Source organism: Equus quagga, chromosome 16, assembly GCF_021613505.1.
Source record: "Equus quagga isolate Etosha38 chromosome 16, UCLA_HA_Equagga_1.0, whole genome shotgun sequence".
Taxonomy (NCBI): Eukaryota; Metazoa; Chordata; class Mammalia; order Perissodactyla; family Equidae; genus Equus; species Equus quagga.
The window spans coordinates 17,695,596-17,719,064 of record NC_060282.1 but is presented as its reverse complement, the minus strand read 5'-3'; the positions used below and the strand labels follow the sequence as shown (position 1 = coordinate 17,719,064).

Sequence of the window (23,469 nt, the reverse complement as noted above, 5' to 3'; positions counted from 1 at the left end):
GGTGAAGGAAATGAAGGTCTGAAAGTTTTTCTCCCTGGGGACTGAATCAGTTACCCTCACTTTCGGCTGGGGGCTGCAACCGTAAAGAGTAAAAAGGACTTAGTGTCACAATGCTGGTGCTATTGGCTCTCGGGGGCTGGGCTGGGGGGCTGTGGCAGCCACCTCCGAGACACATACCTTCCAGGAAAGAATGTGACAGTGTCTGCAAAGCTGAAGGGTGTCTCCATACTGCTCTTTCCGTGGGTAACATCGCACAAGTTTAAAATACATCTTCTTCCAATCCAGCTGTCCTTTGTCTGACAAAATTAATCGCTTGCGGATCTAAATATCAAACAAATAAACGTGGTTGTGGGAGAGTTCATCAAGAAGATGGTTTGTGGTTTTCTGGTTCTGAAAAGTGCTGTTCCTGCCTCTTTTCTCCCTTTTTCATCTACACCCTGCAAAACCCAGGGAAAAACATAGCCAAGATATAAAGAAGTAGTTTCTGAGCTCTACCCAGTTAAACAGTAGCTTTTAACCAGTCTTTAAAAGAAACAGGTGGTTGGTGACATCTCACTAGTGACCTCTACGAAATTGCATTTGGAGGGTCCCTTCAAGTTTAGGTGATCTCAATAAACAGCTTCAATCTTTTCTTTGCTATAGACTTGAGTGAGCATTTCCAGGGACATGCAGTAACCGCCTGGCACAGTGGTTCTATTTTCTATCTAAATATTAATGGCTCCATGAACAGAACTTGTTGAACTCACACTTCTATATAAAGAAATTGGAAAAAAAACATCTGAGGCGGCGTGAGGACGGGAAACAGGCCTAGAGCTGGTGTCAAAAAGCCCCAAATTCAAATTCAAGGCCAGTGTCCTCACCTAGAGGAAAGCACTTCACTAATTTGGAATGTCCCTCAGCCATTTGTGGTCTTGGTCTCTTTATCTGATTAAAGGATAATGATACTAACCCTTCCCTGGTCATTAGGATAAACTGAAATAATATCTGTAGAAGTCCTTTAGCTGTCAAGTATCATAAAAGTACATTTCTTTGTTACAGAAAAGAAGGACTGGTGCCACTTTTGAATTTTTTTGAGCAAGTTGTAAAATGTAAATAGGTTAAGAATGTAATTTTTTTTTCCATCCAAACCACCAGAAAAATAACTTCATGTGCATTATTTAGAAACTCCTTGGACTGGTGTTTTCCATTCAAACCGGGGAGCCCTGGAGGGTGGGCGCCCACACCTCAAGCTCTAGGAGGATGCCAAGGAAGCTCGAGGGTAGGGGACCGAGAGGGGAGAGAAGGAAGGGATGTCCGCTGGGCCTCACCGACCTGCCGCTCGGAGAAGTGGTACTGACACAGCTTCTTCCACAGCAGCCGGTCCTCACTGAGCACGTGCAGGTCGAGGGCCGCCTGGCCCAGGCTGACCAGATCGCGTCCGTCGCTCAGCCTCTGCATGATGTTCAGTTGTAAGCACAACGGCAGGTCAGTGAAGGTGAGGCCTTTGAAGGCAGGCTGCAGGGAAATGGATAACATTAAGTTGTGGGGCAGAGAGCAGCAATTCACCAGATGACACCTTCCAAGGATGCAGCTGTCCCTTGTCCTTCACCCTCAAGCTGGATATTTTTCTTCTTTTTCTGAGGAAGATTTGCTCTGAGCTAACATCTGTTGCTAATCTTCTTCTTTTTGTATGTGAGCTGCTGCCACAGCATGGCCACTGATGGGCGAGTAGCATAGGTCCTTGCCTGGGAATGGAACCTGGGCTGCCAAAGCGGAGTGCACCGAACTTAACCACCGGGACTGGCCCTTACGCTGGTTTATTGACCAGAGCTCCTGAAGGACTCGCTGCCCAGGACAGAGCACCCGCCTGCCACCCCAGCCTCGTATCTCACTGCCCCACCAGTGACCATGGATCCCTCCAAGCACGTGTGCTCATGGGCACCTGAACACCCTGCCCACAAGGCCCTCACTCTCCCCAGTCCTCTCTGCCCATCCAAATGGTACTCTTTCTCAGATCCAGTTCAAACCCACTTCCTCCAAAAGGCCTTTTCTGCTTTTGTGGCTACGTCAGGCCCTGCTCACTGCACCTTCCCAGAATTCCTATGATCTCTTTAGATACTTTTTGCAACAACCCCCCTTTTTCTTATGTAATACAACTCTTTTCCAAAAAAAGCATGAATGGAACATTCCTGCTAGAAGGTACGCTCCCTCCGTGGAGGCAGGAATTTCTGTCTGTTTTCATTGCTGTGTCCTTAGTTTCTGGAAGAGTGCCTAGCATGTAGTAGGCACTCAATAAATATTTGTGGACTGATGAAACCCAAATAACTAAATAAGTAAAAAAAACAACAAAAAGACCCAGACTGGTGTGTATGTGTGTGTGTATGCACGACTCGAGAATGGCTGGTCCAGAACCTTCTGGCTTAAGTGCCACCATCCATTGAGGCATCTCTATTCAAACCTAGGGCTCCATGGAACATTCTGAAATAGTCATCCATGGAGAATATATTGACAATTCATCATGAGTTTCTCTAGGAGCTTCTTCTACTATATCCCCGAATTTATATTTTAGCCCTTTATTGTTCAAATTTTCCTGAGCTCATGTTATCCCATTCAGACCTAGATCTTTGAAGGCAGGGTCTAATTTTGTATCCCTTGCAGACCAGTCCAGCACAAAAACCCTCTTCTGCATGCCTACTATGGCCTGGCACTGGAATTGCTGCAGTGGGCTCAGTAGGCTGGCGAGAGACCCAGAAACATAAGCAAATAATTCTAGAACAAGTGGTAAATGCTATCAAGGAGGGAAGCCCCAAGTGTTACGGGGACAGTCTGTCCACAGGACGTCCTCAACAGTATTTGTTGATATAGGTTTTCAGTTGTATTTGTTGAACAGCAACTGGATGCTGCCATCTGGGAAGAAGTCAGCACAAATCACCTGAGACCGTGGGTCTTTGTCCTTCCCAAGCTAGCCTGGGTGAGCTCTTGATTTTGAACTACTGACATTTTTAGCTCAGTGTTCTGTCATCTCTGCGGGTCACAAGAAAAAAAAAATAAAACACAAGATCAGGAAATCTTAGCTCATGGGGAAGTATCCTGGGAGTGGGTATTGAGTTCCCTCCTCAAATTGTTAGGGAACTAAACGCTGTAGGAGGTACACCAAAGCAAAGACACACAGGATTCCTGGGAGATGCGCAGCCTTGGCAATTCCCTCCCGTGGCCCCTGCAAAGGAGGGCAGGCGTGCAGAGGAAAGGTGGGCAGTGGGCAGGGCGCCTTGGGAAGTTGGACTGTGGAGAAGAATGGGAGGTGGCATGGGAGAAGGATGGAGAAGCAGCAGATGGGATCCCAGGTGCCCCTGAGAAGTCTGGATTTCAATTTCCCTATGTCCAAAATGAATTGGTTTAGAAGACTCTGAAGATCCCTTCCAGTTCCAAAAATCTCAGACTTGGAGTAGCTTCAGCCTCCTAACTCATCAGAAGTGTCTATGACTTGACAACTTATATTGCTCAGGCTGCTGGGCTGAACTTTCAGTTGCTTGCAAAATTCAGGACTTTGCCGGCCTGCAGAAGGCCCTGGACCCATTTGTCATTTATCATCTGCTGCTGATCATATGAGCCAATAAAACTGCCATGAGATTTTCTTTTTGTTTCCAGCACTTCAAAGCATCTACTTTTTTGGTTAAAACTCCCAGGCCAATTATTACATGAACTCCTATTAAAGTCCACTTGGCAGAGTTCACGCTCAAATTTTCAAACCTGAACTTTTCCAAAATCCTTGCCCAGACCCCATGCTGAGCCCTTTCTCCTGATAAATGGTTAACTGCTTACATGCCTTCTCCTTTTTGAATATAAACATATAAAAGAAAAATAAGTCACTCTCGCTCCTCCAATCAAGCATTTGGCTAAAATCCCTTAACATTCCCCTCCAGCATGTTTCAAAACGCTGCCTTCCTCACAGCACACTGGTTCTATTTGATTTTTTTCCCCTACAAGCCAGTTCCTCTTAGTTTTTTCCTTCATTCTTTTTTATATTAATTATTTTTGCCAATATCAATTGGCTCCATAGAATTAGATATGAAATTCTGAAGGAAAACAAGATTACGTGCTGAGAAGATACTGATAGAACTTTGGCAAATGGAAAGCAATGACTGTAAACGTCACCGTAACATTTTTGTGTAATAATATACTTCTCTTTGGCCTAAACTGTTAAAAAGCAAGTTTTAAAATACAGACTGAAGTCCTGAAGTCCCTTCTCTCTGTTTTGCTCGATCTTTCTTTGCTCTGGAGAGTTAAGAATTTGTGTGAAAGGCTCTTCAGGGCTCTGAGGGGTCCCAGCAGTGCTGTCAGAATAAGGGTTGGGAAGGAGGGCATGAGGGAGAAGAGTGCAATGAGTAACAATACAGCCTCTGCAGACAGGCCTGGGCTCAATCCTCATGCTACATCATACTAGTGGTGAGGCCCTGGCTGGATTATTCTTAACTACTCAGTCTAATTTTTCTCCTTCACAAAATGAGGAAAAGCATATCTTATAGCGTTGCTGGGTGGAGTGGATGAGAGAATGCACAGAAATACTTAGCACAGTGCCCAATAAATATTAGCTATTATAATGACTCCTACTTAGACTCATTTACTAGATGAGTTAATTAATGCACGGTAAAGGACTTAGAACAGTGGCTGCCACAGAATGAGCCTTAATAATAAGAACAGCTGATGCATTTACAGTCCTTACTACACGTCAGGCACTGTTCCAAGGGCTTTCTATATATTAACTTATCCAATGTCACACCAGGGCTTTGAGAGAGGCATTACTGCTCCTACTTTTCAAATGAGGAAAAGGAGGCAAGGAGAGAAGAATGACTTGCCCCAAATCCTGAAGGTGGTAAATTTTCATCATCATCCGTAACACAGGGCAGTATTTTTCAGGTGTGTTCCTCTGAACGTCGAGCAAGTCCTTCAGGCAGGCGGTGGGAGGAGACCCCTCCTTCGATCAGTCCTTCGTTCAACTAAAATTTGAATTATTTCTGTTCTGTGCCAGTTACAAGGAATAGAGAAGGCCTGTCCTTTCTTTGTGGCGAGTATAAGGCAGTAGATGGAGACAGGAAAGTGAATGTATGTAGGAAGGAAAGTCCGATCTTAATAACTGCTATGAAGAAGGTGCTATGATAGTGGCTTCGACAGACTGGACAGTGAGGGCAGGAGGAAGCTTAGGAGCCAGAGGCAGGACTGCTCAGAGCATGCAGAGAATGCCTGGCCTGGCTGGAGGGCTGCAAGCAGAGGGGAGGGTGAGATGGACATCAGGGTGAGATGAACGTCAGTGTTTGATCTGTCCTGTATGGGATTTCATTAGATTTAAAAGGTTTGCACAAAGCCAGATCATTGAATAAATAGTTGGAAGAAGCTGGAATGAAAAAATGTTTGGAAACCACTGATGTGAGGAAAGCGTCGCCATTTTAGGAATAAGGAATCCAGCGTGCTGCCTTCAGCTCTGGCCCGAAGTGCTGTGTAACTCGGGGAAAGTCCCTGGGTTTCTCTGGTCCCACTTACTCCATGAAGGGTAATGGCAACCACACTGGCTACCTCCCAAGAGTGACTGTAGATCAGCTAAGGGAGTTGGGGTGGTGAGCCCATGGAAATGCAAGGAATGTGGGTGGATGTGGTCAAGGGGGGTTCCTGTGAGGTGGGCCGAGGGAACAGCTTTGGGCAAGGGTGACCATCCAAATGGGTGTTCCAAAGTTGCTGGAAGGAAGACGCCCTTAGGACGAATGGGACTTGCTCAGTTATGTCACTGCCTAATTCTCTCCTGGGCTTAGAAAAACCAGTAGGTATGAAGTCCAGGCTACAGGGAATACCGGAAATCAGGGAGAAGGTGTACGTGGGTTTTCTGTGAAAGGTCAGTTGGGAATTTGGGTCTCAGATTCACACTATCAAACTATGCCTACACTTGAGAGAGAGGGATGGGGTGAATTATTAGAATAAAATAGGTAAATGTTCATAATACACTCTTTTGAAATAATCAAATAATTGAGATAGCTTTTGAAAGATTAGCTGGGCTTACGCTCTACTCCGTGTGTGTGGGGGTTGTAGAATAAGTGATTCTAAGGAAGTCACATAACTCTGAGGCGTCTAATCATTCCCTTTGTTTCAGAGTTGAAGACACTAAGGCACAGAGAGGTTATTAAGGGTAAAGTCGAGGACACTGCATTTTGAAAACTTCACATAGTAAAATGATATTTAAAAGAGGTCAAAGAAGTTTTCTCATGTTACTGTCTTGAGAGATGGGGCAGACCCAACCTTTTATCAGCTTGGGTCCTGGAACCACTTAGAACAGCCGTGGACACGGATGTTGATAAGCAAGCCAAGTGCGACCTGAGCTGCCTAAGTGTGTCTGTCCATTAGTGAGCCTTGAGAGATGACACCAGTGTCTTTCTCACATTTTCGGTGTGCCTTGTCCTCCTGCTCACTAGTAAGAGGACAAGAGCTGAGGGCCAAGCTATGTTTTAAAAGCCAGAAGAAACTACTGATAGTCGTTTAGCTGGTGATATAGGGCTTTTTTTGGTTTTTTGCTCATCTCTTTTCCTACATGTATCTTCACCGTCTTTAATCAAAGGCTTCCTTATAACTATTAATAATTAGAACCAGAATTTTAAAACGTTGGTACCAGTTCTCCAGGCCACTGCCATCACAGCTCTATTGTATTCAAGGCAGCCTCCTAAAGCTGTAAACAACATGTTTTTTAAGAGGAAATGGGCAAACAGGAGAGATCCCCAAATCTCGGTGAAGATTTCAGGGGTATAACCGACATCTCCCCAACAGTCAAGTTTCTAGTTTTCCCCATGATGTTTCAATTGGCTGTCGTCTTTCACAAACTTTGATCCTGTTTCGCCCAACTCTTCTTCCTACCCTCGCTTTATCCGGAAGTCCTCCGGCCCACTGTCAGCACCCAGTATAAAGCGTCAGATCAGAAGAGTCCAGACTCTTCCAACCCCAGAGCGGGATTCAAACTCCTGGCGAGACCGCCCAGCATCTCAGCGGAGGAACTGACCGAAACCTCTCCTGCTAGGGGGAAGCTGGGCATTCCCGCTTACCCTGGTGATTTGGATGTTGTTCAGCTGCTGCTGCCAGTGTAGAATTGTCTCCATCCGATACACCCACATGTTAATGTTCCCGACCAGCACAGACTTGCCGACTCTCTGCACCAGTGAGCACAGGGACGTGTAGAGGGTCTGGAGCAGCTCCCTTATTAGTCTAATGTTTTGCTGATCTTCAAGGACTTGAGCGGAGAAGGAAAAAGTAACAATAGTTATGACACTAGAACACTCTATATTTCATAAGTGGGTCTTTCTTTTCTGTTCTGCTCGTGTTACCTGGGTATCCCCTCGGGAGCTATGGTTTTCTTTCTCACTGGTGTTTATTCTATACTTGGCCAAGCTTCTGCACTCGAAGTTACTAGCTAGGGTTTCTGTTATCTAGGTCCCTCTTTGTTCTCTTCTCCCTAGTTTTCCACAAAGACTCTTTCTCTTTTCATTGTTCCTCCAGCACCAATGGCTCATCTGATCTGAGGAGCGGTTTCTTTTGCCCAGCAGTGACAACCCTTTTAGGTGGTCAGTGGTAAGAGCATGGATCCGGGGGTCAGGAGCTTGGGTTCTAACTGTCTGGCTGACTCTTTGTGTGATTAGGGACAAATGACTCTTTCTCATGGGCCTCAGTTTCCCCATCTATACAATAAGTCAGTTGAGCCAGAGTTCCTTCTGGCTCAAAGAGTCCATGAATCTATTCTGCCTTGTACTCAGCTTCATTTTCTAGGAATGTGGAATCCAGAAGCTTGTCAGCCAAGGTTGCAACGTGTCCACACTGGGAAGCCTGAGGGGCTTATGGCAGGGCAAATGGATGATTGCAATAAAAGGACAGGAAGGTGACGGTCTCACCCTTTGTCGTGAGCATGAGCTGCGCTTTTATCTGAACTGGAATCGGCACCCATAAAGTGGGAGTTATTCATTCCATCCACTTACATTCCCTTAAACCTAATGACATGTCCATGCCCCTGGCAAATCCACCTGCCCCTCCCTCTGCCTATCAAACGGGGTGAGAGAGTCGGGGAGAGCTCACCTTTCAGTACCACTTTTTCCAAAATGTTCATGAAGTTCTTTTGGGCGATGCCACTCAGGGATGTGAGCTGGGACTTTGCTATCAGTTCCAACAGCTGTGGATAAAAATAGAAGTTGCCAGGCTTAGAATACAGAGATCTTTTTCCCTCTAATCTTCACTTTTGAGTCACATGACACGTAGATACAGACTGAAGGGGAGAGATAAATGGCAGGTAGGGCCACAATGCAATAAAAAGCAGATGCTCAAATTGAAAGACAAATGGGGGTAATTCAAAACCCAGGAAGCAGGCTGAATATAATTGCTTTTTTCTTTTAAATATAAAGAGTTTGTCTTCAGCCAGGGCTAATTCAAGCTAATCGTTCATCCTGCTTCAGCAGGGGAAGCTGACGTACACAAAACCTCCTGTGACCTGCGAATGTTTGCGTCCTACATAATCACTCCCAGCGGGAATTTTTCTCCCCCCACTTGAACTTCTTCCCCACTGGCACCAACTGCTCTCAAGGCACCTAAATGGTCAGCAATGATGTGCACCTTCAAAGGAAGTGGCAATTCTTATTCACGTACCTCCTGCTCATGTAGCATTCCGTAAAAATGTCTATTAATTAGAAACTGTTGTTGCACTTAACTTTCTGTAGAAAGAGGCCAAACACAGGAAGAGAGAGAAATTCAGGGATGTAGAGTATAGATACATATTTCTACTTAGAGGCGAGGATCCTCGTCGCTCTCGGCTTTATCGTTCAGATCTCGGTTTGACTACTTATTAGCTCTGTGGTTATAGGCAACTTACTAAATTTCTGGGTGTCCCAGTTTCTTCATCTGTACTAATAATACTTAGAGCCAATGAGATTGTTGAGAGCTTTCAATGAGGGAATGCACATAAAGCCCCCAGCACAATGCCTGGCAGAAATCAGGTGGAAAATAAAGGTTGGTTTGTTTGTTGAAGGAGTATGTGCCATTCCCACCTCTCCCATAATGGCCAAACAAGAAGAAATAAAGAAAATAACTTAAGTTGGTGCATCCTTAGCCCAATCTTTCTTCCCTTCAGTAGCAAAATTATTCACAGATGTGGCAAGATTACAAAAACAAATCAAAGATTTTGTTGTTGAACAATGAACCATTGGACTGCAAGGGGGTCTTAGAGAGCACATAGCGCAACCCACTTAACAGATGAGCAAAGTGAGGCTCAAGAGACTCAAGTGTTATCAATTACTCCACAAACAGTGCGGGAGCTCAGCAGAGTCCTTCTTAACACACTTCATGCTTTCACAGAGTTATCAAACAAAAAGGTGGCTATCAAGTGAAAATAATTAATTTCAGCAGAACTCACCAGGCTCCCAAGTAAAACTAACTAGGCTTAGACTTATACCGTAAACTAGACTTGAGAACCAAGGCCATTCCTTTATGTTGAAGCTTGAGTCTCTGCTCCTGGGAAGCTGACCAAGAAAGTTTCATGTCCTGGCCAGGCCCCAGCCCAACTTTACTTCAGGTCAATAAACACGGAGGGTGACACTGTGCTGGGTGCTGGGATCAAGGCTGAAGGAACTAGCAAAGTGACATTCTAAAAACTGGGCTGCAAAGAACTGAAACTTTTGGATCAAAGCCCCAGGCAATTCAAAGAACGTCGGCTTCCAAGGCATTTGTTTAAAAATTTTGTCCCCATGGAGCCCCTTAGGAGCCTGTCAAACCAGGTACAGACTTTTAATTTCCTGAACATAATTTTACTTTAGGTTAAAAAAAAAAAAAACACACACACACACACACCAAAAACCTTTCTCTGCCTGTCTTATGTATCTCTTTCCCATGCGTGGAGAGATGCTGTCATCTGACTGGGAGAAGGCAGCGAGCAAACGCTGAGGCCAGTTTGTTAAGATTAGTACTGGTGACCTGAGGTTGGATCAGGAGCTGACCAAGCGCCCACAAAGACAGGCAAGAAATCAAAACATCAGTTGAGGCCACGTCCATGGGTAGTGACCACGCTGGATGCCCTCTGCCTGTCCCTTCAGCTCTATCACCAACCAGCACGTGACAGTCAAGAGAGGAGTGAAAAATGGCACGAGGGGTCTGGCCCAACCTTTCATTTATCCCCCTGCCCAACAACAAGATTCAGAAGGCCATGCCATGGCCTATTAATACCCTGAGCCTCACATGACCAGCCCAAACCACGATGAAGAAAACAAAAGCCTTGAGTTGCTCTCAGAAGGGCAGTCTGTGTACTGTGACTCATCATGGGGTGGGAGGTGGGTCAAGGGGGTGGGAGGAGGGCGGGCAGAGCTCTGCCTGAAACCCATCCAAACCCCAGATTCCATGTGACTACCTCTCATGAGGGCGTCAGTTTTAATCTCGTCTAAAAATGCACCAATCACAAGGGCAAGAAAACTCTCAAGGCTATGACTATGCATTTGAGGGGAAACAAAAAGTCCTTTGGTCTGACTGAGACGATCTCTGACTAAGGAGAAGAAATATAGCAGCAAAACTGTGTCAACTGACAGCAGAATGACACGTCAGCTCCCCTGGGTTTAACCCTATCTCCAGAGAAAGTGCCTCTTTGCACTGCCAGGCAGCTGTGGGGTCAGGAGAAAGAAGGCTGGAATAGGAGGAGACCTGGGTTCTCCAGCTGGGTGACCTTTACAACTGCCATTCATTTAGCAAGTATTTTCTGAGTGTCCACGCTGCCCTGGCCTTGTGGTAGGTGACGCGAATGTGACGATAAAGACACACGATCCCCAGACTCATGGAGGTTACTGTCTAGTCTATGGGGTAAGTCATTTAACCTAACTCCAGTTTCTTCATTTCTAAAATGGAAATATAAGGAGACTCCCTACTTCACAGGGTCATTATGAGACTTAAATGAGATAAATATGTAAAAACTTACTGTAAATACCAAATACAAGACATTATGATTATATGGTATTATTACCTCCCTTTCCAAACCCCAATCCTTTAGTGAAGTTTAAAGCTGATATCAAGGGTTAACCTTTCTGTAAAACTTCTTCTGTCAAGGACCAGAGAGTAAATATTTTCTCTTTGTGGGTCATATGGTCTCTGTTGCAACTACTCAACCCAGCAGCTGTAGTATAAAAGCAGCTGTGGACAATATGTAAATGAACAGGTGTGGATGTGTTCCAATAAAACTTTATTTACAAAAACAGGTCAGGGGCCAGACTTGGCCCTTGGGCATAGTTTGCCAACTTCGGAGATATATATAGTAGAATTCAAGAGTGAGGGCTTTGAGGCCAAACTGCCTGCCTCAGTTTCCCCATCTGTAAAATATGCATAATAATGGTACCTACTTCAGAGCTGCTGTGAAGATTAAACGTGTTCATAAAGCACTCATAACAGTGTCTGATACTAAAAATATACTCAATAAATTATTATCATTAGTTTTTATCACAATACAGAGACTACTACTAGATAAAATTACTGCCAAGGAGGCCATAGTGAATTTGTAGGGTAATGGGTAAAATAGGTAGGTTAAAATTAGCTGGTTTAAAGACTTTTAGAATCCCTATATTTCAGTTTTATGTATTGTCAACCAAATGCTTAAATGCTTTCAAATTTTAATATTCCTTTCTGTCATTTTTATGATGTTTGTGATACATTGAATAGCTCCCGATCTGTTGATAAAAGTTAATGTTGATACATTTTATGACTTCCATAGTTGCACCTTCCGTGAAATATTTTGTTAACAATAATGGGTGTTTACGACATGACGGCAACAGTGCTAAGCATGTTACGTGTGTGATCTTGTTTATTCTTCAATGGCAACCCAATGAGGTGGGTTCTCCGTTTAACAAAAGAGGAGACTGTGGCTCAGAGAAGTTAAGTAACTCAGCTAAAGACACAACAGCAGGAGTCAGTGGTGGAGCCAGGACTCGAGCCTAGATATGTCTAACAGAGAACATGCATTTTGATAGCTTGAGGACTTCAGTTGGTCAAGGCCAATCAAATTTGCATCTAGGGCCAAACTTTACACTAAAAATAGCAATATCATGTAGTGCTACATTCCAGGAAGTAGAGCCTGGAAATTCTATATCAATATTACATTGTGACTTGTAATCAGCTTTTAACATTAAGAGAGAAATAATACCTAGAAAGTGTTAATAACATGTTCAGGGTGAGGCAACTGCTTTGGGTAAACCATTTAGGTCTACTTTCCACATCAGCCTAACTCTACAGGCCCAGAACCAGCAGGTAGTCTTGTGTAGAAATCGTGGTACAGAGGACAGAATTTATTAATTTTACTTGTGTGTTAAGAGAGCACTGCGCCTAGGGGAGGAGGACGGTATCTAGCAAGTTATTTAGTAAGATGACTTAGCCAATTGGATTCTTTGCCCCTAGCCACAAGAGGAAAAGGAGAAAATGTCTTGTTTGGAAATGGCTATTTGTTTTGTTCTGGGCAAATTTTAGCCCAGGTGCCAGTAATTTGTGGCTTAAGGAGAGGCAGGAGGGTGAGGGGGTGGGGGAGGAGGGTTCTCGATCCTCCTGAATTCCATGGTAGCATTACCGTGGGCAGGCTGGGTATCCGGCATGACCTGCAGTGACTAGTTTTGCAGTCACAGGAATGGTCCTGGGTTACCCGAGAAAGGGATGGTGGTCACCATCTGCAGAAGCCACATCCTGCCCCTCAGCTTTGGCTCATGCTGGTTTTGGACATGATGAGTAGGAGAAAAATCTAGTTGCAAGCAGTATCGTATAGCAAATCTCAGAGCGAATATCAACCACAGTTTGAAGTGGTGTGTGGAAGATGAATGGGCAGGCGGGAGACTTCCCTCCCATCTCACTTTACCCGCAAAAAAAGCACGACTCTTCTCTTCTCTTCCCTTCAGTTCATCATAGCATTCATAACTTTTAAAAACACATCCGCTCACATCACTTCCCTGCTTGAAACCCTCAAATGGCCTCCCTTTGCACTTAGAAAAACATCCACAACTCCTTGCCATGACTGGTCCTTACTTCTTCTCCAGCCTCATTTTGTACAGTGCTTCCCCAACTCATTCTGCTCTGGCCACAAAGCACACCTTTGGTTCCCTGCACAGGCTCAGCTCATCCGCCTCTCCTGCCCTTTGCCCTTGCCACGTTTTTCACATGCTGGCTCCATCCCATCCCTCAGGTCTCAGTTCAAATGTCACCTACTCAGAGCTCAGAGAGACCTTCCCATCCATCCTAGATGAAAACCTCCCGGTCGCCGTCTTTCTCTTACTATGGTCTCATTGTTCTTCATTGTTGCATTTATACCAATCTGCAATGATCTTGTTTAGTTACTTGCTGATTGTCTAATTGGAAATGAACCTCTCAGGACAGCAGGGGTTGTTTTGTTTACCACTCTACCCCAGCCTGGCGTGTGGTAGGCACTCAATATTTATCGGTTTTTTTAAATACATTTGTCTTTTAGAATCAAGCAGTGTTATAGCTGAAGGCATCTGGGAGACAGTTTACCCAAATTCCTTCTGCTACAGTTGCGGAGGCTCATGATGGACAAGTGACACAATCAAGGTCAACGGTAGATGGTCTGGACTGTTAGGTTGGTATTGATATAGAGTCTGGTCCCAGACTGATGCCCCAGGGGTAAATTACTTATAATGCAAACATATCACAAACACCTTCCAGGAGGGCAGCAGCCGAGATCCAGAGGGACACTACACAACTGGGCCTTCAGGAGCATCAACAAAACAGCAGCTGCCCTGCCTGTTAGTTTGAGACAAAACCACACTGAGGTTAATCATGAGGCAGTTGCCCAAGCATACTGTATCTTGCATAGGATGCTAACATAATTTATCCCTGACTTCCTCCATCTCCTATGACAGTGGGCTCTGCAGTTTGAATTATATGTTGGATTGGAAAACAGGCCACAGGATTACGAAAGGTAGGAATGGAGCCTCAAGAAGCTTCAAGAAGCCCCCTGCCATTTCTCACTTGCTCAAGACCCAAGCTAGGTGCCCATAAGAAGATTAGGTCTCTTGCAATAGCCTGTTGGTTACATCAGGCGGTGCCTCTCCAGCACCGAGTGCCGAGTACTTCCAAGACCCTTATTTATTCAATGGATAACACAGATTAAAAACCTGGAAAGTTTTGTCCTGACTTTGAGCTTGAACACTGACAGGTTCGAAGAGGGAAAATTAATAATCTTCAGGCATGTCAAGATTGGGTAAATATTATTTGCAAGTGAAACATCTCTCTAACTGAAGGCGTTAAAGTCCTAAGAAGGAGGGCCAAGTTTACACAAATTAATTGTATTCTCAGCCCAGAGAAACTCGCCTGTCTTCCATCCATCCCAGATATTTTTGAACTTGCAATGGTGCCCTGCTCCTTGTTGCACCAACCTGTTTGACCCAATGATCCTGCTTAAACTGGGTTCCAGCACTCCTCATCTCTACCCTATGATTCCATGAGGTTGGATGTCAATTGCCCTTGGCCCCTCACCCACCATCACTCCCCTTCACTTCCATTCTTTCCCATCTCCAGGTTTCTACTCACGCCGTTTGTCTCTGCATTGCCTTCCACCTGCCTCTCTATCTTGCCAAATCCTGGCTTCTTTCAAGGAAGGAGAATTGCAGGTTCTACCTCTTCCAAGAAGCTGCCTCCAGCGCTCCTTCCTCCATCCTCCTGGACAGGACCAAACTGTTTGCCACTTCAGTAGTGGTACCTTGTCCCCCAAAGTAGCCCAGAAGCTCATGACCAGCAGGGGCCAGGTCTTACGCGATTCTCAAGTAGCTATGGCAACGCTGCGTATATGATATGGACCGGTTTAGAGATTTGCAAGCATTCACCTGAAGAATTTGTGATGTATGGGGACCCAGCAGAGGATGCTGTCAACTCCTTGCCACTGGAGAGCTCCTCCTTTGGTGGAATCGAGGGGTCTTCAGAGCCTAGCTCACAAATACTTAAAATAAACCTCTGTGTGACCCTCAACCAGAGCAACTCAGAGGACACTGTCAAATGCTTTCGGGAACATCCCTCCTCAGAGGGGACAAAAGTCTGCAGAATTGGCACTGAAAACTCAGCTCACCTGTCCACTTTAGCATATCCCCCTGCATAATAAGCACCTGACTTAGTCTAGGTAGAATTTTAGTATAAAATATATTTCTGGGCCCACAGTGGGATATGTTTAGATTCTGAGTCCTCAAGAAAAAATTTATACAAAATGGGCACACCTTTGATCCGATAGTCTCCAAAGTGGGATGGGAAAGAAAACAGGTAGAAAAGTCATAAAACATCAATTTCTATATTTTGTTTCATCTTTAAATTCTATTTTTGTGTATTCCTAACGCCTAAAGATGATGATAGTAACAGCAACCAATGATACCCACTGAGGGCTCACCAAGTACCAGGCACTGTTTGAAAGCATTTCATCTGTTTAAATTCAGTTTAATTCTCTCAGCAACACCATGGGGTAGACACCATTATTAGTACTTTTTATAGGTATATGATTTACAAATGAATTTATGAATATACATGAATCAAAAGGATAGGCTTATTTATTTACTGTTAGGAGTTCAAGGTCAAAACCACCACTGTTCCGGTACCTCAGCCATCCCTGTTTCTTCAGGCGCCCCCACTTCTGTGGGAACCCTCCTACTTCTGCAAGCACCTCATTACTTCTGTGGTTATGCTGGCAGCTCCTCACTTCTGCGTGTGCTTCCCCACTTCTGTGGTCACACCCTCACTCTGTGAGTGTCCCCCACCTCTGTGGGCACCCACAGCAGGCAGCATCTGCTTGTCTGAACGCTTATTGTGACTGAGCAGACAGGAAGTCCAAGAGACGCAGACTTTCTCCTGTAAAACCTCTAGCAGCCTAATCAGCATTTGCTGAAGGACCCACCCTGTGCCCTGGCTGTTAATGTCCTGCAGTGGATTCTCACAATTCCCAACCATTTCTGCAGGTCATATTCAAATGGGATCTCTGCTCTTTTGACTGTTGCTGTTGGGGTGGCTGGCCTCCTTCCCTCCATCCCAGCTTCTCAGTCCCAATGGAAAAAGATCCCACCAGTCTGAAGACCCAGGTGGCAGAGGCCGCCCTCCGTCAGAGGAAGGCCACAGCGTGTGCGCAGTGCCAAACTAATCCAAGGTCACTGCGGCAGAGGGACCCGGTGAGGAGGCCAGGCTGCTTATACACATCATGACCCACGAGGGGCTTGGCAACAGCACGCCCTTAATTTAAGGCATTGGGTTTGAATTTGAGTCACGGTGCCATGTTTCAGCCTGTCGTTTGCCAAACCGCCAGTCAACTTAAACTAAAACATGTTTTTGGAAAAGACTTTTGGGGGCGGCAGGAATGCATAACTTGCTGGAAACACTCAAATGGACTTAGGGTGGTGATGCAGAAGAAAATAACAATGTGCATTCATTTAGGTTGTGATGTTCTTCTTTCCTGCACTGAGAGTTGGGTTATGAGCTTTCATTCGTCCTTCCTGAACCACTAGCACATAACGGCTCAGTTCATTCCAGTCAGGACACTGGTACTCAAGGTTCCCCAGCACCTTCCTGGTCTGAAGATGGCACCTACAGTTACCAAGTATTTGGCCACATTCTCATCCCATGGAGAGAGCTGGGAGGACCAGATCAAAGGTCATCTTGGCATTAAAGCTCTCTTCTGTGCACGTGCCTCAGTGTGTCTTGTTCAAGAACTCAGTATGCAAAATACAACATCTGGGCTCCCATGTAGTCTCTGAGATAGTTCGCAAACCTGAAAACACACTAGGATCACCTGGTGGATAAATTTAAGTAGCAATATCTGGGCACCACCTTCAGCTAATTAAATCAGATGCTCTAGAGGTGGCCTTCTGTAGAAGAACACGCTTTGCAGGTGATTCTAACGTGCAGCCAGGGTGGAGAACCCCTGGGCCACAGCAGGCTCGACTCAGAGTGCTGTGAGTCGGTGTGTGGTCTCTGAAGCCCTCTCCTGGTTTTCTGGACACCCACTTTCTCCATCGGCCTCTCTGTGCCCTGGGTGAGTTAGTCAGCCCTCACCTCCTTGTGGTTACCAAGTTCCAGCCCCATCACCGGCTCAGCCTCTGGAGTCCTTGCCAGCTCCCCAAGGGAATTTCCAAAACGTGCTGGTCTTCAGGCATGGTGTAAACCAATTTTTTTAATGGCCTTTCAGAAATGGGTAAGTTTCTGCTTCTAAAGATCTTAAATCATTTTTTTTTTTTTTTGAGGAAGATTAGCCCTGAGCTAACATCCACTGCCAATCCTCCTTTTTTTGCTGAGGAAGATTGGCGCTGAGCTAACAACCGCTGCCAATCCTCCTCTTTTTGCTGAGGAAGATTGGCCCTAACATCAGTGCCCATCTTCCTCTCTTTTGTATGTGGGATGCCACAGCATGGCTTGATGAGCAGTGTGTAGGTCTGCACTGGCATCTGAACTGGCGAACCTGGGACCGCTGAAGCGGAGTGCACGAACTTAATGCTGCACCACCGGGCCAGCCCCTTAAAACCCAGTTACAATTGTATTGAAGCCATTGGGGGTGTGTAGAGAAGTGGGTAGAGGCAATGAGTATAACCTGAAACCAATTAAAATAAGGTACAAATCCTATATAAAAACCTCTCCAGAATTTGAATCAAAATTTGATTCCAAAATTCCACAGAATTTTCCGAAACTTCCACAAAATTTTTGTACTGATTGATAAAAAATTTTGAGATAGCAGTGTTGGCCATCTCTTTTATTCCCTCTGCAGGTCTCTTTTTCTAAAGATGACAGCCAGCATGAAGACAACACAGTTTTTAAAAACCTACGTTGGCTTTAAAGAGATTAAAAAATGTTTTTTAAAGTCCTCTGAAGTTGGTTCAGTTTCTTACTGGAACTAAAGAATCATTGTAATATTAAGAAACCATTGAGGGCCTGGCCTGGTGGCTCAGTGGTTAAGTGTGCATGCTCCTCTTTGGCGGCCTGGGGTTCGCCAGTTCGGATCCCGGGTGCGGACATGGCACTGCTTGGCACACCATGCTGTGGTAGGTGTCCCACATAGAAAGTAGAGGAAGATGGGCACAGATGTTAGCTCAGGGCCAGTCTTCCTCGGCAAAAAGAGGAGGATTGGCAGTGGATGTTAGCTCAGGGCTAATCTTCCTCAAAAAAAAAAAAAAAAGGAAAGAAAAAAAAAGAAACCATTGGGTCGCAGTAGTAGGATGGGGCTAACATATTGGCAAGCTACTCTGCAGAGTTGCTTTAAGGATAAGAAGACTATATGAGACGTGGATTGAGTTCCTCAGAAGAAAACCCTCAAAACGCGGTGCCTATCATTAAAATGTTTTAAGCTCTTTATAAAAATAACATATTATTTCTCAAATTACAGTGGACTCTAACAGTGAAGGGGAAAAAAAGATTGTTCTTTCCAAAACAGAAATATTTTTCCACTATTTCTGAACCTAACAACTTTAAAGCATTCAGTAGTTTCTCTAACTTAAAGATTCTTTCAGAGAAAGTGCTTGTGATCCATTTTAGAACGAGCTACTGTCCCTCACAAGTGCTCTGGGCTGAGTCTGAATCAGGTGCAGGATTCCTCAGACCGTTATTTTTTTAAAGTCGAAAAACATTTTTTATCAACTCAATTGAAAAGACAATTTAGAAAGAATCAACCATAATTTTGGTAAGGAGGTAATAATGAATATTAGTAGCCGACTTTGAATAATACCTTCTGGTCTGCAGAGTATTTCCATACGTAACACATTCGTGAGTTTCACAGCTACCCTGTGAAGTGGAGGTTGTTCTAAGCTCTTCTGGCTGAAGAGGTAACCGAGTAGCAGGCTGAAACGGTGTGAGAGTGGAGCCGGGATCTGACCTCAGGCTATTTTCCTTTCAGTCCTCTGCTTACATAGAACTTACTGTAGCAGTTGGGAGTGTGGACTCCGAGACTGCCCAGGTCTCACATCCTGATTTCCTTGCTTCTGTAGCTTTGTGACCTTGGATGCGTCCTTTTACCTTGCTGTACTTTCATTTGTTTAAACAGAGATAATAAAAGTACCTACACTTCAGAGGGCTGTTGAAAGGATAAAAGGTGACAATGCATACAATTGCATGAAACAGATTTTCGCTATTATGATCCTTGTTCCTGTGCTTTAATTTATTTCTTGTGAAAGGAAAAACGGGTAAGGAAGTAGAACCATCAAAAAACGGACCATTTTGCTGATCACTTTGGAATCAAGACATCAGATCTGGGTGTCTTCCTTTAACACCTAGAAGATGGAAACTATTCATATTCTTAGCAACAAAGTTTCCAGATCTCCCTGGGCCTGTCTCCAACCAGCTAGGATTGGGTTGCAGGCCACAGTGACCTCCCAGAAGAGGCCGAGTCACACTGGGTGACATTTCATCAAGAAGCTCTCTTATTTTCCTCCCTTTTGGGATGAGGGTTCAGGAGGAGTGGACAGCTCTGCTCACGTGGTCATGAGCTCAGCTCAGAGCTTCTAACCTACCAGGAGGCCTGGGTTTTCATCAGGTCACTTGGGACGGCAGCCCTGCATCTGCCCAGATGACAGGTGAACAATCCAGGCCTCAAGGGGGCTTGAATGTCATCGCTCTGGCTGAGCCTTTGCGATCATCTGACTCAATGACACGGCACGGAGAAGCACAACCACCCAGGAAGAAGAAAATAAAAACCCAACCAGCCCACACCCACAGGAGGTAAATTCCCTCTACTTCTGATCCTAAGACCAAGCAGCTGCTACTTCCCAGGCTGAACCGGTGACAAAAAGCACAAGGGAGCTCAGGGGGAAAAAGAACAACAACAAACCAATTAAAAAGAATCACTGACTTACAGGTCATGGTTTGACTTACTTGCTTTACTACCTTCATCATTAATATTTTGCCAAGGCTCATTAAAAAAAATTTTTTCCCCCAACATCGGGTTTAAAATGGAAAACAACTAACCCACACAGGTGGTTTCAAGCTTTAGGTGAACTCGGGACTGAATATTGGTATCACGTGGGGGTGGGGGTGGAAGGGAGTCACGGGAAAGGAGCCCCGAGGAGCTTCGAACTCATCCAGTTTTGTGGCCTAAACCAAGAATGCCTTGGGGTCACCTAGAGTCAATGAAAGCAGGACAAGGAGGAGGACAGTGAGGACAATCAGAGGTGCAGAAGGCTTTGCAACAAGCCAAGGTGCCTTGCAGCTTGCTTGCTGTGGGATTTTCTCTTGCTCATGTACTTCCAGAGCCCGCGCGGCCTGCAGTCTGTTCCCCTTTATGCACAGGGGCTGGGAGTGGCTCACTGAGGTCCCACAGCAGCCTCAAGGACATCCTGACAGGATAACACAGGAGAATGTGAAGGACGTCAGGGGAGGGGGGTTTGAGGAGTCCATTTTCTGCTTTCCTCAGAAGTTTTTTTTTTTTTTTTTTTTTTGAGGGAAACTACTTCAAGACAACCCCAAAAGACAATTCAACTTGAGAGTCTGGATAAGCTACAGACTTACCCGTACGACGTAGTTAAATCTTCTGGAATCCAGAATGGCAGTGGAGAAGTCCAGCCTGTTGAAAGCTTCTCCCAGAGTGCAATATCCATGGCGCTGAACATGAACACAGGGGGTGCAGAGGTCACTCTCCAGAACAATCCGCCTGGACTCTCCCGACAAGCCTGATGCCTGTCAAGCATGACCTATAGGTATTGCTTCTTTCCTGTGTCATAAGCTCTTTCTGGGAACCCCCTGGTGAGCCACAAAGATGGGTAGTGCGGCTGGCAGCAGCTTTAGTCAGTGACTCACCGTTTCTGGGACTTGTACCATGTGGGCCCTCTTCTCTGCACCGACTAGCATGGGAAAATCACAAGTAGCTGCTTATCGAGGAGAGGTTGGGAGCTGGCTATATGATGTGAGAGACGATGACAGCTGGCACTCCTGGGAGGAGAATTAGACCTACTGTGTCAACTGTCTGCCACTGTCCTTCGCATCTCTAGTGCTTTTCTCACTGTGATCGTCAGAAGCGTTTTTAAGGCTTCATGAGGAAGAAGAGAAGTTTTGATCTTTAACCTATGACACACAAGGAACTGGGAGCAGAGGGCCCTGACTCATCGTCCCAGCTCTGCTCCGAGTGTCCTGGTGGTCTCGGGTGTATCACCGACCCTCTCAGGGCCTCAAATCACAGAGGGAACGAGATGTTCACCAAGGTCCCTGGCAGCAATTGAAATTCTATCATTTTATCCTACTGCCTGGCATCCTAGCTATCTGAGCAAATGCTTGTGCAGAGAGAAAATACACATAAAAAGGTTTTATAACGTGCCACGCAGATGTAGTTATTACAATGTCTTGTCCATTCTACATCAAGCTCAGTGCCTTGCACTGAGTGGGCATGAAAACTTCTGCTGTATTACTAACTAGCCCTTCCAGGGCTAAAACTTAACTGAGTTGAGGTCTGGAGAGATCTTAGAATAAGAGGGAGGCACTGTCCTGAGGGAAAGGCCAGGGCTTTATAATGATACATTTGAGATGCATGTATGAATCTTTCTGAAGCACTTTTGCATACATTTTCTCCCTGAATGATTCGGGAGTCCACCTAGTGACTTTTGCTTCTCTCTCTCTCCGTAGCCCCAAACTCTTGATGGCTGGCTAAGTCATGGGCTGCTGGCCACCACCACCGCGCCCAAGAAGACGGTCATGATTTGAAGTTACACTGTTGCCCAATTTCCCCCCTCCCCTGTCAGAGGAGGCATTAAGCTAAGCGGACTCTTTAGCAAACAGATGGAGGCCTCACCTCTTTAGTACTTCCTTTGTGAACATAGATCCATTTTTCTTGGTGGAAATCTAGAGACCAAAACCAGAAAAACACAGCTTTAAAAGTTGTAGCATCCCAAGATTTTAAACTTGTTTCTTTTTCATCTCTTCCAAAGTGTAAAACGTTTTGATAAAAAATGCAAAGACTTTATTGACAGTCTAAGAGGATGCAAGTGCCTGATTTCTGCTGCGTATAAATACTGGAGTTATAATTTACTTTGCCTGAAGCACTCCAAATCTTTGATAGATTTAGAACACCAAAGCTTTAAAATGAAAAAAAAATCAAATACTTGAAGCACAAGTTTGTTTTAAATGCCAACGCTACAACTTATACAAGGCCATAAAAAGTAGAAATAAAACAGATAACATGAGAAAACCATGTAGTAAGATGGATTAAACTAAAAATCTGTAATCCTTGCTTACTCATAGAACTTTATACCCTTACGTACAGCATCTAGAAATGTTAATAGTATTTATACAAGGAAAGAAGGAGAGAAAAATCTATTTTCAAAGCTTCAAAACAGTTCAAAATAAAAGCACACACAGGAACTGATTCAGCTGACCATATCACCGTATAATAACTAAATTAACTATGTCAAATCTAAGTGACAAGCAGGGGAAAAAAAACACTTATAAACAAGGCTATAAAGAACACATTAATCTCGCTCGTAAAATGCACAGCCAGGTTTCTGGGTACAAAGAGCCCAGGAACCTCTGTCAATGACACAGTAAACATTCAAGCCGATGACTAACATCCGAGGTGTGATTTTTTATTATTTTTTTTTCAAAGAACCAATCATAACGATCATCAAACAGCTTTCTTCTTAAATTTAAAACAAACGGCTTACACTGAGTTTTGGTTTTGCTATTCAGCATGTCCTTCTTTCTCTTCTTGGCTGCAACATCATAGTTCAGGCTGTTGAAAAGGTTCTCCTTATTGTATACTTCCTTGCTGCAGTAACTAGGGAGCACAGAAGACAAGAGGGATGAGCTGTAACAGCTATACTTTAGGATGAGCTGTTTCTATAAATAACTTACTGGGTTATAAAACACAAACCTACACGTTCCTCAAACAAAACAATAAAATAATCACTCAAAAGGAGCCTATACAGGCACAGACTTCCTTCTTGTAGGATGGAGCATTGTCACATCTCTGTGGAAGGCAGGGATGGGGGCTTCTCCTTTTGAATTCCCCAACAGTGCCTGTCACTGTATTGCACACACAGCCCTGCACTCTTTAAGAGTGATGCAGGGTACCACAATATTACTTTAAGCAAAAATGGTGACTGCAGGGGGAGGGAGAGGACAATTACTGTATCCGTGTAATACACAAGGCCTCCATTTTGCAAAAGCATCCACCCCAAGCTGCTTTTAAATAAACAGCTTTATGGACACATAATTCACATACCATATGATTCACCGAATTTAAGTGTACCCAAGCTTCTTTTAACTAGCATGCTCCTATCGTGTCTTTAAAACGTTTACAGAAATCTGACTTACAGACTCCATTTCTAGGAGATGGTTAGTGTATAGTGCTCGATGTTTAGATTTTGTGTAATTCTTGGACTAACACCAGGCATCATGCTGCGAGGTGAAGACCTTGGGTCCGAAATGAAACAAGCTGAATTCACAATTCATCAATTTACAAGGGCTGATAAGACAGAGCTGCCCCATCCATAGGTCACTGAAGGACTC

General features: G+C 44.7%; 1 protein-coding gene across 1 annotated transcript in view; it reads right to left on the bottom strand.

Annotated features, from left to right (window-relative positions):
- Positions 1 to 23,469, bottom strand: part of FBXO32 (F-box protein 32) — a 34,752-nt gene that overhangs the window by 5,643 nt on the left and 5,640 nt on the right. The window contains exons 2-8 of the mRNA XM_046642675.1: positions 22,623 to 22,735; positions 21,755 to 21,804; positions 20,482 to 20,574; positions 8,080 to 8,173; positions 7,059 to 7,243; positions 1,312 to 1,494; positions 178 to 321 (exon numbers count right to left, since the gene is read on the bottom strand). Coding sequence (XP_046498631.1) covers positions 178 to 321; positions 1,312 to 1,494; positions 7,059 to 7,243; positions 8,080 to 8,173; positions 20,482 to 20,574; positions 21,755 to 21,804; positions 22,623 to 22,735 — 862 coding nt within the window. The remainder of the gene's footprint in view (positions 1 to 177; positions 322 to 1,311; positions 1,495 to 7,058; positions 7,244 to 8,079; positions 8,174 to 20,481; positions 20,575 to 21,754; positions 21,805 to 22,622; positions 22,736 to 23,469) is intronic.